The following is an 18,240-nucleotide window of genomic DNA, read 5'->3' on the forward strand; positions in this document are numbered from 1 at the left end:
AGACGACCACCAGAGACTGAGATCAAAATTTATGAGCCTTTATTAAGCTGGCCAGCGACTACAGTTGCAGCACTTCACCGCGGTAAAGGCCGAACTGCAGTGCAGTCCACAGGTGTTACAGCAAATTTATACACGGGAACCACAAGAGGGAGTTAGGATAGTTACAATGACAACCCAAAGGTTACAAAAGCCATTTCAGCTGTTTCCAAGAAACTCAGGGCACAGGTGCAATGCCTGGGCACGCTTGGCCGGAGCATGAACCACTGCCTCCCTTCAAACTCCAACTGACCCATTGTTTGGTGACCTGCTCCCTCTCCCTCTATATCCTGCCCCCAGGCAACAGAGGAGCTGTGCAATGTTTGCAGCCCAGAACATTCCCTACTGGTCTTTTCAGTGAATCAAATCGTTGATTCAGATTCCTCCCCTCCTTCCCCGGGGATTTGCTGGTAATGGGTGTGGAGGACCATGAGCTTTACAGCCTGTATCCTACTTTGGATGAAGTTTATTAAGCATTTGGCAAAGCACGGGCCAAACAGCAAAATGAGGAGCAGGAGGACCAGAGGTCCGGCTATGGCTACAAGAGGGTAGTCAGCCATGGTGACCAAGTGAACAGGTTTTCATACCAATTTCCTTCGGCCCTTCTCCTTTCTTCCTGATCTAAGAGGCGTTTCCTAAGCTGGCTTAGACTCTCCCTGATGACGCCGGAGTGGTTTGTGTAAAAACAACAGGTCTCTCCTAGTGCTAAGCATAAGCCTCCTTGTTTTAGGAACAATAAATCTAATCCCCTCCGGTTCTGCAGGACTACCTCAGCTAGGGAGCTTAAGGAGTCTTCTAGCTGTCCTACTGATTTTTCAAGGGTGCTAAGGTCCTGATCGACCTGTTGTCCTAGCTCTTTGTAGTTCTGATGTCCTGTTATTAGAGCGGCAGTTCCAATGGCGGTAGATCCAGCCAGGCCTAGCCCCACTAGGAGGGGGACCAGGACAGGTGCCCTCTTATACCTTTTAGGTTCTAATCTTAAGTGTTCCCTGCCTCCTTCCCCAGAGTAATAGTATACTTGTGGTAGGATATGAGTAAGGATACATATGCCAGGATCTGTTGGTGAAAGCAAAGAAGCGGGGAAGGCACAAGGTACTATCCCATTGCTGCACGCCCACCAAGTTCCTTCTGGTGCTACAAAATACCTATTTAAGGACTCATCATACTCTTGAGGCAATTCTATTACCTGAGTGCATGAGGAAGAGTATGGAGAGGACCCTAAGGGGTAGTTCACTGGGGCTATGCATGTTCCAGCCCCCTGTAGGTCCTCCAGAGTGAGGCGGGATTGATGTCCCCATACACAGAGGCCTTCTGGCAGACTTTGGACAGAATAATTACGGATCTCGGATACATTCTGCCCAAAGGAAATATTTGCCCCGATACCCACATAATATGGGGGTTTGGGATTTAGGCACAGCCAGCAGTCTTTGGTTATGTTGGGGGAGGTCTTATTGAGGAAGCGGAACATGGCCTCCAGTGTTCTTAACAGGCCTCGATGGGATGTCTCTGGTACGAGCCTAGGTTCTCCTGGTGCCTCGGTTGGTCCTGTAGCTGGTTTTGGCGTCTCCGTGTTGTTCCATCTGGGGGTTCTCGTCACCACGTGGGCCGGTGTCACCTTAGGGGGTCTTGGAGGTTCGGGTTGGAGAATGGGACGTAAAGGACCTACAGGGTTTTGGGTCCGGGGTAGAGTCCGTCTTTGGATGGAAAAAAGTGCTCCAGGGTCTCGGCCAGAGACATATAGCCGGATACCCCAGGTCTTACCTCCCTCCCAATAGTCTGCCCTCCAGTTTAAGGGTTGGATTATAATCGGGTTACAGTTCCCAATCATGCAATTAGCGGTGGGGGCCCCTGGCCTTACTACCCGAGTGAGCCGGAGTATCGGGTCAACTGTCTTCCATAGGGCTAATGTCTCACATCCCCACGAGGCACAAAAATAGTCCTCTTCACCTCCACACCCGGGGGGTCCTTCTCGAGGACATATATAATGTTGGGTTCTCCAAAGTCCCCTCTCAAGGTCTAGCGTCCCGCACCCATAGGTTTTTGTAGCAACATACCTGGTATTTCCTCTAGACATTCCCGTACCCCTTACTGTAGGGGGGCGATTCCATCCTTCTCCGAATATCTTACATAGGTCAGCCCCAATTTTGGGGACTCCAGAGGTGGTTACCCTACCGATGGTTTTTCCATCTAGGGTGCGGGTGACTTCCCACGTATAAACTGGAGCTTGGTGGGGGTTTCCATTTGCTTGGGTATTCCCTGCACAGGCAAGGAGGCATAAAAGAAGGGTACTTATGTGGGATCCCGCGTTAGTCTGACCTTGAGGGGGTTCTCGGTGCGCCTTACTGCCCATCTTTCAGCAGTCTCGTCAGCTTTCTTGACCTGAGTCCGATGGATCCAACGCTTCTTTCCCCCAACCTTAACGGCAGTTGGGGTGCTCAGGATAACCTGGAATGGCCCTTCCCACCATGGCTCAAGAGTACCTGAGTCGTGCCTCTTCACCCAGACTAGGTCACCAGGAGCACACACAGGTGGGCTATCCAGGTCCGGTGGGTGGGCTTCCTGGTGTGCTGCCCTGACAATTCGCCTTGCAGCCGCTGTACTGCTCTGGAGCGCCTGCAAAGACCTGAGGAGATTTCTATTAGATAACACAGCTAGCTCTTCCTCCCTCAGCCGCGGGGGAAGAGGTGGCGGACGGCCAAACATGATTTCAAAAGGAGTCAGCCCTTTTACATATGGGGTGCAGCGAGCCCTGAGTAGGGCAAAGGGGAGGAGACTTACCCAGTTCTCGCCAGTCTCTAATTTTAGTTTAGTTAGGATTTCCTTAAGTGTCCGATTCATTCTCTCTACCTGTCCAGAACTCTGAGGTCTATAAACACAATGTAATTTCCATGTGACCTTAAGGGCCTTAACTAAAGATTGGGTTACCTTAGCGATGAATGCTGGGCCATTGTCGGACCCCATGAATAAAGGCAGGCCAAACCGGGGGAGAATTTCAGAGAGGAGTTTCTTAACTACTACCTGTGCTGTTTCAGCCCTGGTCGGGTATGCCTCTGGCCAACCGGAGAAAGTGTCCACAAATACTAGGAGATATCGGTATCCTCCCAATCCACTGGGCAATTCAGTAAAGTCGACTTCCCAGTGTTCACCAGGGCTTGAACCTCGAAACCGGGTTCCTGGCAGAGCGGTTATCGGAGGTCCTGGGTTCACTTGTGCGTAGATCTGGCATCTCTTGGCTATGTCCCGGGCCATTTTATGCAACCCAGGGATATAGTATTCTCTTCCTAGAAGCTCAGCTAACTTGGTTCCTCCCAGATGTGTGCTCCTGTGCGTTTGGGAGGCGATAGTCCGTCCAAGGGCTTCTGGGACTAATGGTCTCCCATCTGGTAACTGTAGCCACCCATTGGTGGCTTCCTTCGCCTGTAACCTCCTGGCTGTATCCTCTTCCTCAGGGGTGTACCTGGGGTTGGGCTCCACATTCTGAGTAGGTATGGCTGCCAGTACTTCTAGGGGCCCTACTGGTCTTTTTGCAGTCTCTTTAGCCGTTTTGTCGGCAAATTGGTTCCCCTTCGTCACAGGGGAATTGTCCTTTTGATGCCCTTTGCAGTGGATGACTGCAGCTTCTTTAGGGCCCCAAATGGCTGAAAGAAGGTTCAGTATCTCTGGAGCATTTTTAATATCCTTCCCCCCTGAGGTAAGGAGGCCCCTCTCCTGATATAAGGCTCCACGTACATGCACTGTGGCAAAGGCATATCTACTGTCCGTGTAAATATTGATTCTCTTGTCCTTTCCCCAGCGTAAGGCCTGGGTGAGAACTATGAGTTCTGCCTTCTGTGCTGAAGTCCCATGCCCTAGGGATTGTGCCCATATGACTCTTTCTTGTGTAACTACAGCTGCCCCGGCATACCTGACACCGTCCTCCACAAAGCTGCTCCCATCAGTGAACAGGGTCTCCTCAGGGTTGGAGATGGGCCGGTCTGTCAGGTTGGCCCTCAAGGAGGTTAGGGTAGTAAGGGTCTCTTCACAGTCGTGGAGGGGAGTTTCAGCTCCCTCATCGGGGAGGAGAGTGGCCGGGTTTAGGGCTGTAGTCTTCAAGAAGCTTACCCTTGGGGGGTCAAGCAGGAGCACCTGGTACTGGGTAATATGAACATTTGATAACCAGTGCTCAGGTGGGCTGTGCAGTAGGGTTTCTACTGCGTGGGGTGCAACCACTTGTAAGTCTTGCCCAAAAGTCAGTTTAGAGGCTTCTTTAACCAGTATGGCCGTGGCTGCTATAGCCTTCAGACAGCCCGGCCATCCTGCGGCCACTGGGTCCAACCTCTTAGACAAGTAGGCAACTGGCCTCTTCCAGGGCCCCAGAGTTTGTGTTAGTACCCCTTTGGCAACCCCCTGAGATTCTGCCACATAAAGCTGGAAGGGCTTGGTGAGGTCAGGCAGTGCCAGGGCTGGAGCACTCGCAAGGGCCTGCTTTAACTTTTGGAATGCCTTTTCCTCTACATCCGTCCAGGAGAGGCTTGGGTTTTTACCCCCTGTAGCTGAATATAGGGGCTTGGCTATTTCAGCAAAACCCAGGATCCAAAGTCTGCAGTACCCTACGGCTCCCAGGAATTCCCGTACCTGCCGCTTCGTCTTTGGGGTGGGTATTGAGAGGATGGCCTGAACTCTACTATTTGAGAGGGTCCGCTTACCTTCTTCGATGTTGTATCCTAGGTACGTTACCTTGGTTGAGCAGAGCTGGGCCTTCTTGGCCGATACACGGTACCCAAGTTGATCCAGCGTCACCAGCAGGTCCCGAGTTGCCTGTTGACATTTCTCCTGGTTCCCAGTAGCAAGTAGGAGGTCATCAACATACTGGAGTAGGGTGATGCCCGGGTGACTATGACGGTACTCCTTTAAGTCCTGGTTAAGAGCCTCATCAAACAAGGTAGGGGAGTTCTTGAATCCCTGGGGAAGCCTTGTCCAGGTTAACTGTCCTGATTCCCCCTCTTCTGGATCTGTCCATTCAAAAGCAAAGATTGGCTGGCTCTGCGGCGCCAATGGGAGGGAGAAAAAGGCATCCTTTAAGTCTAAGACTGTATAATATCGGTGCTCAGGCCGGAGCAGGCTCAGGAGGGTGTACGGATTGGGCACCGTTGGGTGGATAGTCTCTACTCTTTTATTAACTTCTCGTAAGTCCTGGACTGGCCTAAAGTGCTCTGTCCCAGGCTTCTGGACGGGGAGTAAAGGGGTGTTCTATGCCGACTGGCAGGGAATCAGGATCCCGGCCTCCCTCAATCTTAGGATGTGCTTTGCTATCCCTATTTTTGCCTTCTGGCTCATAGGGTACTGCCGCACTCTAACTGGGGTGGCTGTACTGGTTAGTTGGATCACTATCGGGGGTCTGTGAGCTGCTAATCCAGGTGGGTTCCCTTCCGCCCAGACCCCCGGTATTTCCTCGCGGAGCCTCCTGAGGTAAGGATCCTGCGGAAGGGCCTCTGAAGGTCCTTCATGCAGTCTGTATTCCTCTTCTAGAGGACAAGTGAGGAGGAGGGTCATTTTTTCCTGGTCTGCGGGTGCCCGAAGAAGCACCTGAGGCTCCCCTCCTTCAAAGGAAATTGTGGCCTGGAGTTTGCTGAGCAGATCCCTCCCTAAGAGGGGATAGGGACATTCAGGCATAACAAGGAAGGAATGGGTAACAGTCTTTTTCCCGAGGTTAGCAGTCCGGGCTTGTGTCCAGGGGTAAGACTTTACTCGTCCTGTGGCCCCCTGGATGGGAGTTCTGTCCTTAGAAACTGGCCCGGCCGGGTGTTGCAGGACAGAGAAGGTGGCTCCGGTGTCTATCAAAAAATCTACTGGCTTGCCCCCCACATTTAGCATTACCCGGGGCTCCTGGGGGCTCACGGAGCCCTGACACCTTCAATCCACTTCTTCCACTAACACAGGGACTGCCTTATTCCCTGGCCGCTCAGGACACTCCCGTTTCCAGTGTCCTTCTTTCTTACAGTAGGCACACTGGTTTTTCCCCAGCCGGGTCTTTTGGTTCTGTCCTCTCTTCTCCCATTCTTTTCTTCCTGTCCCTCTTTGCTGTCCCCTCACTTCATTCATGGCTAGAAGGACCTTTGCCATTCTGGTATTTAGGTTAGCAGTCTGATCTTCTCGGTTGTTAAAGACCTTCTGGGCAACCTTGACCAGTTCTGAAAGTGACTTCCCCTCAAAGCCTTCTAACTTCTGTAATTTTTTTCTAATATCTGGGGCCAACTGGGACACAAACGCTATATTGATAGCCCGCCGATTCTCTGGGGCATCAGGGTCTATTGGGGTGTACACCCGATATGCCTCACAGAGCCTCTCGAGGAAGGCGGTGGGGCTCTCGTTTGGTCCCTGGACTGTTTCTGTTACCTTGGAAAGGTTGGTGGGCTTCCGAGCTGCTGCTCGGATGCCCCTCAGGAGAGTCTGGCGATACCTGTCGAGAGCCTCCCTTCCCCGATCAGTGTTGTGATCCCATTGTGGCCTTCCGGATGGAAAAACAGCCTCGATCCTCCCTGGGTCTGTGGTGGGTTGGCCATCTGGCTCAAGGACTAACTTCCTCCCTTCCCCTCTCACTCTCTCTCTCTCTTCTGAGGTGAAAAGGGTCTGAAGTAGCTGCTGGCAGTCATCCCAGGTCGGCTGGTGGGTGAAAAAGACCGACTCTAGGAGTGAAATCAAACCTTGGGGATTCTGGGAGAACGATGGGTTTTGGTTCTTCCAGTTGTATAGGTCACTGGTTGAAAATGGGACATAGACCATAAAAGGCTGACCATCAGGTCCTAAATCAGGGGGACTCGCCTGGTGTAGAGGGAACATAGGAGCAGGGCCACCGAGACCCGTTTCTCTCTCTCTTCTGCTGGTCATGTCCGGTGGGCCATAAGGGGTCCCGGTCCGGGTGTGGGGCGGACTGAAAGGGTTGTTTGCAGACAGAGTCTGAGTGGGAGGCCAATTGTCCGGCCCCCACAGGGGCCATGGACTTGGGTCCGGATCTTTTCTCTCTCCGGGTAGAAGCGCCTGCGGGAGCGCAGGGTAGAGGGGTGCCGCCGGGGTCAGGTTCCCAGGGGCTCCTCCTGTCTGTATAGGAGGCATTTGTGAGGGTATTGGGGCCTCTCGTGAGGCCGAGGGGCCCACCTCCGGGTGGGGCTCCGGAGGGGGAACATAAGGGGGAGGCCGGCGGTCAAGGATCCTGTCCTCCGGATCATTTGGTAGGACCTTAGGGTCTACCTTCTTGTCTCCTTTTGGGGGACAAGCCAATAAAACGGTCTGTCTCTGTCCCAGTTTCCCTTCTTAGCCCTGGCAATTTTTCAACCACCGGGGCTTTTCAGTGAGAATGTCAATCCAAATTTGAATATAAGGGATTTGGTCAGGGTGGCCTGGACGGCCATAAACAATATGATGAAACTTATAAGCCGTTCCTAAGTCACAGATCCCGGTGGACGGCCACCCAACCCCAAATGTGGGCCATTCTAATTCACACAATTTCTGCAAATCAAAACCATTAACTGACGTCCCGTAGTCCTCTCCACGCCGTTTGAAGTCCTGAAAATTCTTAAGAAAACATTGTAAGGGGGTAGACGTAGACGACTGGCCCTGACCCATTTTGACAAAGACAAGGACAACAAAGACAAGACAAACCAGACACATGCACCCTAAGGTCATACGTAACAGGGACCCCAGACGCCGTCGCGCCCGGGTGTCCGGACTCGGAGGCTCCGCTGCGTCCAGCCCTCCTGCAGTCCACCAGGGGAACATTCCACAAACAGAAACCAGGTGCTTACCTCCCCACTGGAGGTCCAGGTGGCTCTCACTTTCGGATTGCGAATTTTGGAGGAGACACTCCGCCTCCCTGGAACCCGGGATGGAGACTGGAGTGTCCTCACCTGGGGTGTCCACCGGCAACGTGGCCGGAGTGTATCTCGCTGGGGCCTCCAAATGTTGTGGGGCGACCCGCAAGAGACGACCACCAGAGACTGAGATCAAAATTTATGAGCTTTTATTAAGCTGGCCAGCGACTACAGTTGCAGCACTTCACCGCGGTAAAGGCCGAACTGCAGTGCAGTCCACAGGTGTTACAGCAAATTTATACTCGGGAACCACAAGAGGGAGTTAGGATAGTTACAATGACAACCCAAAGGTTACAAAAGCCATTTCAGCTGTTTCCAAGAAACTCAGGGCACAGGTGCAATGCCTGGGCACGCTTGGCCGGAGCATGAACCACTGCCTCCCTTCAAACTCCAACTGACCCATTGTTTGGTGACCTGCTCCCTCTCCCTCTGTATTCTGCCCCCAGGCAACGGAGGAGCTGTGCAATGTTTATAGCCCAGAACAATCTTGTTTGGGACTCTGCCCTCCCTGGACTTGTAAGTCTATTTCTTTCACCAGGTAGGAGAAGTTTTCAGTCATTATTTCTTCAAATAGGTTTTCAACCTCTCTCTCTCTCTCTCTCTCTCTCTCTCTCTCTCTCTCTCTCTCTCTCTCTCTCTTCTCTCTCTCCCCTCTTCCTGACACCCCATGATTGGTGTGCTTGAAATTGTCCCAGAGGCTCCTTACACTATCTTCATATTTTTTTCTTTGTGCTCTTCAGATTGGGTGTTTTTTGCTTCCTCATATTCCATATTGCTGATTTTTTTTCTCCTCACCTGAGGATATGTTTTTCATTGATTTTTATTTTATTTATATTTATTTATCTTTTTATTTATTTATTTTTAGCAAGAGTGGTAGGGAGAGGGAGAGACAGAGAGAAACACTGATATGGGAGAGACACATTGATTGGTTGCCCCTTACATGCCCCAGATCAGGGCCAGGAGCCTGCAACTGAGGTACATGCCCTTGACTGGAATGAAATCCGTGACCCTTCAGTCTGCAAACCGACGCTCTATTCATTGAGCCAAACCAGCTAGGTCCATATCACTGATTTGATTCTCGTCATCTTCTACTCCACTGTTGATTCCCTTTCTACCTGTTGTGACTTCCTCACATTGTATCATCTAAATTCCTTTTTTGATTGCTTTCAACATTTTTGTTTTGCCCTTCATGATGCCTTCCTTGTATGAAATTCCCTAACAAGTTAATAAATTCTGAGCATCTAATTTGCTTAAATCTGATGCTATTTAATCTAGCTGATTCTGCTAAGAAATCTATTTTTTTTTGTATAAATTCTTATTTCATGTTCAACCATCTTCAGTTTTGCTGCCACAAGGTTTGTGAGCCCAAAGGATTGAGGATGTAAAGTGCTGTTTATCTCATTCACACAGGTAGACCAAGGGAATAGCCGGGAAGCATGGCCACTTACCAGTATAAAGGTTCCTCAAATAGGAGAGAGTGCTGAGAACCACTTCCAGTGGCTATAGATCATTCTATGCATCAGAAAAGAGAAATCACTTAGAGAGAAATGGAGAGCAAATCACAATGTTGTTTCTCCTAGAAAATCTAAGAGAAGAGCTTCTAGTTACTTAGAAGTGCTTCTAGTTAGTTTACCTTTAGTCTTTAGTTCCTCCTGAGGAGAAGCTGGCACAGCCTACAGGGTGTTTTTTTTTTTCTCCTTCCACCTGATTTTGATGTTTAAAAATAACTTGAACTCTTATTTTCTCATAAAATTCCATTATGAAGAAGCAACTTAGCCCACCTTCAAGTACATTCTTTATTATTTTGCCGTTGTTGCTGTTTGTTTTTTGTTTTTGAATTTCTGAGATTGGTCTGCGTGTCCTGGTACAGTGGTGAACACACAACTCCCCTGTGGCTCTGTCCCCAAAAGACAAAATCAAGAGGAACCAAGCTGCAGAGTAGGATGTGCCCTTAAATTCATAGTCCCTAAACAGGATAGCTTCAGATAAATTCAATCAGATGATAAGTTTTGAATGCGATATTACCCAAATTGCAAACTGGTGTTCTAATCCCAAATCAAGGGTTAGGAATGGAGGGGGGGCAGAATTCCTTTGGCATGAATAGTCTATTGAGAAATCTACATTCTCCAATAAATCATCATTATTCAATAATGATAACAAAATGAGCCCTGTCCTCCAAAGTCATGAGCTTTGTCCTTGTATAACCAGGTGTAAATTAGAAATGATTGCCCTGCCCATAGATCCAGCCAGCAACCATCGTGGCTGTGGTCTTAAAGCCAAGCCCACAGGACAGTGCATACTGAAAACACAAACATATAGAAGAAATTTGCAAATAGCGGTTTTCCCATTAAGATGGATCATACCGACTGCATAGAGGAGATTTCTGGCCTTAATTTAGTGCAGGTTTTACTTGGCACATGTTACCTGTAGAGTATTTGGGTAAATTACTGATGTCAGTTGTATTTCTCTTGGAGATGAGGGAAATAGGTTATTGGCACAATAAAACATCCAGAGGCATTTAAAATGTCAGTCTAATTGCAAGAACCAGTAAGGCTTTTAATTACCTTCTGTGCAATTTTTTTTAATTGCTCGGATGGCTCTAGCGCTTGGTAAGTTCCTGACAGAGCAGCTGCAACAAACTTAATTTAAACATTTTTTTTTCCTGAAGTGCTCTGAATAAAAGGGATCTGAGATGAAAGGTAAATGTTGGGAGTCTCCTTTGTTTCAAGCTCTCTGCAGGAATTCTTGTTGTTGGGCTGCTAATAGAGCTAACAGAATCCCACCTCCATGTTCATCCATGACCTGCAGGGTTTTTATTTGCTGATGATATTCTTTGAAAAAAGTTTGTGGTCACCTGCCCTCTTAGGTTATTCTGAATCATCCAGTCTGTAGTGCTAAGCCATCGCCAACTTCAATTCCCACATACTCTTTGGTGCTTGCTTAATTCGAAATGGGGGGTGGGGGAGGGGAAGAAAACAGAATATACCGTTCTGAGATGTGTTGGACTTTGACATGAGGGAAGCTTCTATTTTCTATATGTTTTCATCCCTTTAGTTCTACTTTCCACCCTGATTGAGCTATTTTTTATCTGCAAATGCTCACTATCCCAGAGGCATTAATTCTCTCCTTCTCTAAGAACTGATATCACACTAAGGGATCATGCCCTGTGGTCCGATTAGAAGCAATGGATGTCTGGAGTTGAATCCCAATTTACCATATATTATTTCTACTTAATCTACGTTTCACTTCCATAAAGCAGGAATAATAATGCCTTTAAAATATAGTTGTGATGGTTCAATAAAGTAGCAAATATATAAAGAGTGATTGGAAGAGAATGGGTTTTCATAAGAGGTAGTTCCTTCTAGTACCTGCCTCCACCTCTACCTCCAATGCTAGTTCCCTCATCTAGATGTGTGCAATCACACTTGTGTTTCTAACTCTGTCCTGATTCATGGCAGGTAATGTCTTAATTAGGCATGGGTAGCAGGGACTAGTCTGAGATTTGTTTTCTGCATTAAAGGTATTTAGTGCAGTTACCTTAGCAATTAAATATTTTGGATTGATGTGCCAAAAGGTTAAAATATATTCTGGGAACTTAAGCCTGTTAGGAGGTGGATTGAAAATTAGGGTGGTTTTTGAGGATATATTTTTTCTAAGGTATTTTATGCCTTAGGAAGAGTAAGAACTAATCAAACAGAGTCATAAAATTTTGAAGCAGAAGGGAAATTTATATCATCTAGTTCAATCTGCTACTTAATACACAAGGAAAAGAAGGCCTATAATGAAAAAGCTAATTAATGTCTGACCAAGAATTCTGGTCTTACATTTTCCATTTCTAGGTTATTTCCACCATGCCACATTCTACCATTCAATTGTGGTTGATGCTTAGTTCCTGACATTTGCAAATTCTATTCTGCATACACCATTAAACTATAGGGTATTGGGATTTCTTCTCAGCTGAGCTGGTGATAGAACCATTAATACTAAGAGCATATTTTTTTAAATATTAGAAAAATAGTATAAGGAACATACAAAGAAAGCAAGGAAAAAATGGCATAAATAGTTAAGCAGATAAAGTAGAAAAATTTCCTGAGATAAGAAAGAAATGGGAAAATATTTATTTAAAGCTTAGAATATGCCATGTGCTCAGTATAATGTGCATTATCTAATTAGGGCAATATATCCCTGGAAGGTGAATACCCTTTTCCTCATCTTCCTAACTAGTTGTATCATAACTTCCACTCAGTTGAACATAAATCCTAACAGCCTATATCTATGGATTCAAATGAAATCTATCAGGTTCCAAAAGCTGAGCCTTTATTCATTAAACTTTAGTGCTTCTACAAACAAAATTTGATAACAAATATTGTGCTAAGAGGATTTTCAGGGAGAAGTAGAGGAATTATGAAAAGAAGGCAAATTCAAGGCCAGCTACAGAATTTGGTTGATGGGGAGCATGAAAGAGAATCCTGGACAGCATGGAGGGACCTGGAGAGCATTAAGCTAAGCAAAATAAGCCAGTCATAGAAAGACACAAGTATCACATGATCTCACTCATATGTGGAATCTAATAAACAAAATAAACTTTTGAATAAAATAGAGACATAGAAGCATGGAACAGACTGAGGACTCTTAGAGGGAAGGCGGGGGTAAGGGAGAGGGTGGGGAGAGATTAACTGGGGAATTTATATGCATACTAGAGGCCTGATGCACAAAATTCATGCAAGGGGCTCAGCCCCCGCCCGCTGCGCCGGCCGGGGCCTCTGTTGCCTCTGCAGCCTTTGCCTCAGCCCCCGCCCTGGGGGCTTCATCTGGAAGGACGTTTGGAAGGATGTCTGGTCTAATTAGCATATTATGCTCTTATTATTATAGATATGCATAGCATGGACATAAACAATAGTGTGGTGAAGGCCTGGGAGGGGGGTGTGGGGTAGATGGGGTCAATGGGACAAAAAAAGGAGACATCTGTAATACTTACAACAATGAAGATAAATTTAAAATAAAATAAAAAGAAAGAAGATCCTGGATCATATTATTACAATAGGAAGGAATGATTAAAAGCAAAGATGCCTAAGAGAGGGTTGTGAGAGAGGGTTGGCTTTTTTTTTTTTTAATATATTTTATTGATTTTTTACAGAGAGGAAGGAAGAGGGATAGATAGTCAGAAACATCGATGAGAGAGAAACATCGATCAGCTGCCTCTTGCACACCTCCTACTGGGGATGTGCCCGCAACCAAGTTACATGCCCTTGACCGGAATCGAACCTGGGACCTTTCAGTCCGCAGACTGACACTCTATCCACTGAGCCAAACCGGTTTTGGCAAGGGTTGGCTTTTTTTACAGACTCACAGTGAGTCTGGACATTTATACTCTTGCCTGGAAAATAATCTGGGAAACTTCCTTTTGCTCTGATTAACCTTGATATAGACCTTGTTGAGGCAGCCATTTCACATTATATTTGACATTGTATAACATAGTTTCCCTCTATTTTATAGGATCATGTATTTGCCAATCCACAAAGTCATTCTTTTTTGAGGACTGGAGCTACAAATTACATTTACTATAGGAATATGGAAAGAGTTTGAGTTCAATTTCCTAAAAGAAGTCATAGCAGGTCTTATTTCCTCTGTTTGACACATTTAGCATTGAAGTTATTCCTTGATTTTCCTGGCTCTCAGTAACAGAGTATGGAGTAATACAGGAAAAGGAACATATCCCTGATCTTTTGAGGATTATCAGAACTGAAAAGAGCTATTTAAATAGAATACTGGTCTAAAGAAGGTGGAACATAACATTGAATCAGAAGTTCCTAAGAAAATATTTCAGTGTCCAGAAGAATGATACTGAAGCATCTATGTGTTTCATTTTCACATACTTCCTCCAAATTTCCCTGTATTCCCACCATCTTAGAATGGGAGGTAAATTTACAAGTCCCCTAACCCCTGCTTCTGCATATACACTGTATCTACTGTCCAACCAATATTGATATCTACCACTCATTAATGTATTGAGTATTTTAAAAATCTCATTTCAAATGTATTATATTAATACATATGTGTTAAATAAATAATACTCATAATAACTCTTTATTCTTATAACAATGCTTCAACATTCCAACTTTACAGATAAAAAAACACTCCAAACAGTGCCAAGATGCTGCTAATTTAAGATTCAAATTCAGGTTTGTAAGACTCCAAACCCCCACATATTTTTACTATATTTCACTTTCTTTTCTTTTGTTCAGGAATATGAGGACACCAGGTGAAAACTTTAACTTCTGGAAGTCTATTTAGGAGAAGGAGAGCTCCTTGAGGAGTGATATTTTAGACAAGGGCCCTATCAATCTCCTGTAAACTTTTGAAAACCTCTTTTTAAGATTCATTAATTCCAAAATACTACCCTTGCATACCTGAGAATCATTGGCATAGGGAAAGAAAATTACTCATGGAAGGATCAACTATTCCTTAGCAGCAAAATGGTTGAGAACTCCTGATCTTGGCATCTCCTTATATAATGCATTTCTACCCACAGCAAGTGCCTCTGTGTGCATATGCTATGTGTGTGTGTGTGTGTGTGTGTGTGTGTGTGTGTGTGTGTGTGCCTAATGCAGAGCCTTGAAAATGGAATTACTGGAAGTAATATTTATATGCATGTACAGGCACACATTCCTATTCTCCTTATTCCCCATCCCCAGAACACATGCCCATCATACCTATAAGGCCCATGTGAGAAAATATGACCCTTTGTTAATATCTCAGTGAGGATCCTTATGAGAAACAGTTGGCACACTCAAACTTGGAATAATCGAGGAGGGATTACTTACAAAATTGTGGTTAGGAAACCAATAGAGTATAGTGTAATACCATAGGGCATAAAAACTACAAGGAGCCTTTATCACCCCAAGCCTGAAGGAACAAGGAACATTTATTGGAATCCAGAGGGAAGCTGTATGAAGAGATTTACCTGCCAGTGGTTGTGACCTTCAACAGAGGAATATAGTCCATCTGTGATGACCCAGAAGTAAAATCATGGGGGAAATAGATGCCATGACCTCAGTTCCTCCTTTCCTCTAATTTTCATCTCCTGCATCTCACTGGCCAACCCCATAGGAACCTGGAGAGCACAAGAGCCCTATTGACCCATACAGGGGCTCAGAGATAGATGACAAAAGGTAGACAGTGAATCTAATGGGGCAAACAGAAAATATCTAGCTATGTATATAGACTGGCATATACATGAATTTACATATGGGCCTTATCAAAGCTTGAGCAAACAAGATGTATCATTGCAAATCCTAATTTATATCTGAATCCTCTTGAATTGCTATTTAATGAAGGCTTACTGTTTGCCAAGTACTGGGTCAAATTCTTTAAACTATGTCTTCTTTCATCACAATAACTCTTATGAGGTAATTCTCAGAAACACGCCAAAAACCACAGATAACGATCAGGACAGCTTATATTCAAACTCAGACTGACTGACTCCCAAGCTAGACTCTTCCTCATTATTACAGTATACTACAGACTAAATGAAGCAACAATCTAAGAAATGGTTTGTGGAAAATCCAGGCCTTTTGTATAATGTTAATACTCAGAGAAGGCAACAGAATTTGATCCAGGACTGAGTTATACCACTTAGTTTAAATCAAAGATATTTAACAATTTCATCCTTCAAAGTATGTAGCAGATGTTGTCACTGTCCCATTCATGACCCTTAGACTCCATCATTTCCAGGAACTCTAGATGTTCAATTCCCAGAATCTACATCCAGAAGTGCAGGAGGCCACGCCCCCTCTGTCATGGCAAGCCACAAGTACCAGGAAATGATCATCCCTGAAAAAAGGCCTCAATCAATGACTCTTAGAAATTGGCGTAAAAATGTCCCAGTTCCCTTGTGACCCATGTGGGATAATTCTGAGATTTTTTTTATCCTTTTCCCCCAGATTTTTCCTGGTTACAGGCTTAACACTGCCCTCCCTTCCCAGTATCACTTTCCCATTTCTTAATGTTGTTCCTTTTCTTCCATTTGGACTCAGATCTTTCTAGGACCACCCAAACTAGAAGAATTTTTGCCTGAAGTTTTTATATGAGTTTTCCTCAGAAAGGATTCTAAAATGGGATCAATGCTGTCCAGATGGTCAGAAGGAGGCCATTGCTGGTGGAAGTGCAGCAGTGATAACCTTTGGCACACTGCAGCACCATAGTCATGAAAACTCTCATCCAGAGTGAATTGGGATGGAATAGAGGTAGAATTAGTTGTACTGGCTTGAAATGAAATATTTATTGAGATATATGGCTACAATCATAATGAAAAGAACTGTGGATTTGGTTGGTGTCATTAATGCAGTGATGGCTGAAAATGACTGTCTGGAGTCAGTCAACTACCAATTCAGAAATATGATATGAAATCCAGCATGCACCTATGGTTGTGCTTAGAGAGATCCTTATCTCTAGCTATCACAGGGTAGAAACTCTTAGGCTTGGTGAAATCACGAATAGCAGAAAAAAATCATGATCTGTGTGGAAAGGGAGAGATGCTAAACAAATAGGAAGACAATTATGAAGTCCATGTTTCCCTAAAATATTTGATTGACTTCCATTTGAGCAAGTGCTCTTCCTGTGTGCAAGTTCATCAGGAAAAGATGAAATCTGCAAAGCTGTGAGGAACATGGACCTTGGCTGAGAGATTTTGGAGCTATATTTCAGTCTCTTTTCTTTAATAAGACATTGACTTTTTCTCAGCAGACAGAACTGTCTTCCCAAGTAGAGCATAGGAACAGAGCATGCTGTTATGCCACTTGAGATAAACAATTACTCTGAAAACGGAGACAATCAATTAAATAAATAAGATACTGTAGGCAAACAGCCATCTGCAAATGAAATGTAGCGTTGGTGGCAAAGATGCTGAATAAATGTGCAATTTAATCTGTAATTATGATATAAAATAAACCTTCTAAATACAGGGTAAGAAGTTCCAGGTACTTCGGTGAAACAGGAGGATTGGCCTGGCCCCAGAAGATCTGAAGGGGGAATATTTCCTTGAAAAAAGCAGCAGGATTTAGAAGGCAGCTGAGGGCAATTCTTCCCTGATGGTTCTCCTGATAAGGATTACCTCTCTGTGGACACTTTGGATAGGATTGATATTACATACCTGTCCTTGTTACAGGATTATAACATCTGAGGAAAATGCTAATGAAGAGAGTCATGCACTGTTCACAATACTGCTCATAATTTCAGAAAGCAGGTGATCTAGTCCCCCCTTAATCAGCATGAAGTAGTACCGTGTTTCCCCGAAAATAAGATATCCTCCGAAAATAAGACCTACTTACAGGTTTCCTTCTGGGTGAAATATAAGGCATCCCCCGAAAATAAGGCCCCCAGTCTCTGTCTCAGAATGAAAATTAATTTACCGTAAACTGGTCGCTAGGGCCGCCCCGACTGGCGTCTAGCAACCAGTGACGTTACCGGAGTCCTGACGTCACTGCTGTGTGGAGGCGGAGCGGAGGTCGGAGTGAGTGGTGAGCGTGGGGCAGGAGAGAGGAGGAGACTTTCGCAGATGCGTGTAGAAGAACAGGAGGATTAGAGCGAATGGGATGCGGCCAAGGTGGTGAGTGCTGGTCTGTCTCTGGTGACACTACCTGATGCTCGCGGCCGCCTTCATGATGACTGAAGGTTCTCAGTCAGTGGCAGACCCTGCTCCAGCCCAGATCCAGGCCCCAGCAAGCCAAGTGACAGTCCCCAAGCAGAGCCCAGGGGGTAAATGTCTGATAAAGGGGTAGGGGGGATACTGGTGAAGGTGTTCAGTGGCACAGGGGGTGGGGGAAGGGGGATCGCTTAAAATGACACAGGAGGATCAGAGGGGACAATCAAAATGACACAGGATCAGAGGGGACAATCAAAATGACACAGGAGGATCAAAAGGGGTTACTAAAATGGTAATCCCCCTTCTGATTCTCCTGTGCCATTTTGATTCCCCACTCTGATCCCCCCTGTGTCATTTTGAGTGATCCCCCTCCCCCCACCTTGATACCCCAATTCCTTTTTTTTTACCCCTAGAAATGAGCGCAAAAAGAAAAAGCTACTCTGTGGAGTACAAGAAAGGAATCGTGGAAGACTCTTGGGGCCAAAATCTTACCGCTTTCTGCAAAGAGAAGATGTTGAGTATCCAATTGGTCCGAAAATGGCGAGCAGAGTATGGTAACCTCATTGAACAAGTGGACAAGGGAAATGCTAAAAAGCGCAAGTGTGGATCAGGTCGGCAACCATTATTTTCTGAGCTGGAAGACATGATCTGTGAATGGGTTGTTGACAGGAGAGCAAAGGCTTTGGTTGTGAATAGGGCTCAGATTCAAGAATT

The 18,240-nt window shown here is 45.8% G+C and overlaps 1 protein-coding gene across 1 annotated transcript; it reads right to left on the reverse strand.

The window, feature by feature from the left end:
* Nucleotides 1-574: 574 nt before the first annotated feature.
* On the reverse strand, nucleotides 575-2,110 carry LOC308248242 (endogenous retrovirus group S71 member 1 Env polyprotein-like; the record flags this gene model as incomplete). The annotated part of the gene is made up of 1 exon (XM_080668266.1): nucleotides 575-2,110. One exon carries the CDS (start codon nucleotides 2,108-2,110, stop codon nucleotides 575-577), a length of 1,536 nt encoding a protein of 511 aa, XP_080524392.1.
* Between the last annotated feature and the right edge of the window lie 16,130 nt (nucleotides 2,111-18,240).

The sequence above is a fragment of the Plecotus auritus genome (genome assembly GCF_963455305.1).
Source record: "Plecotus auritus genome assembly, chromosome: 5".
Classification (NCBI taxonomy): Eukaryota; Metazoa; Chordata; class Mammalia; order Chiroptera; family Vespertilionidae; genus Plecotus; species Plecotus auritus.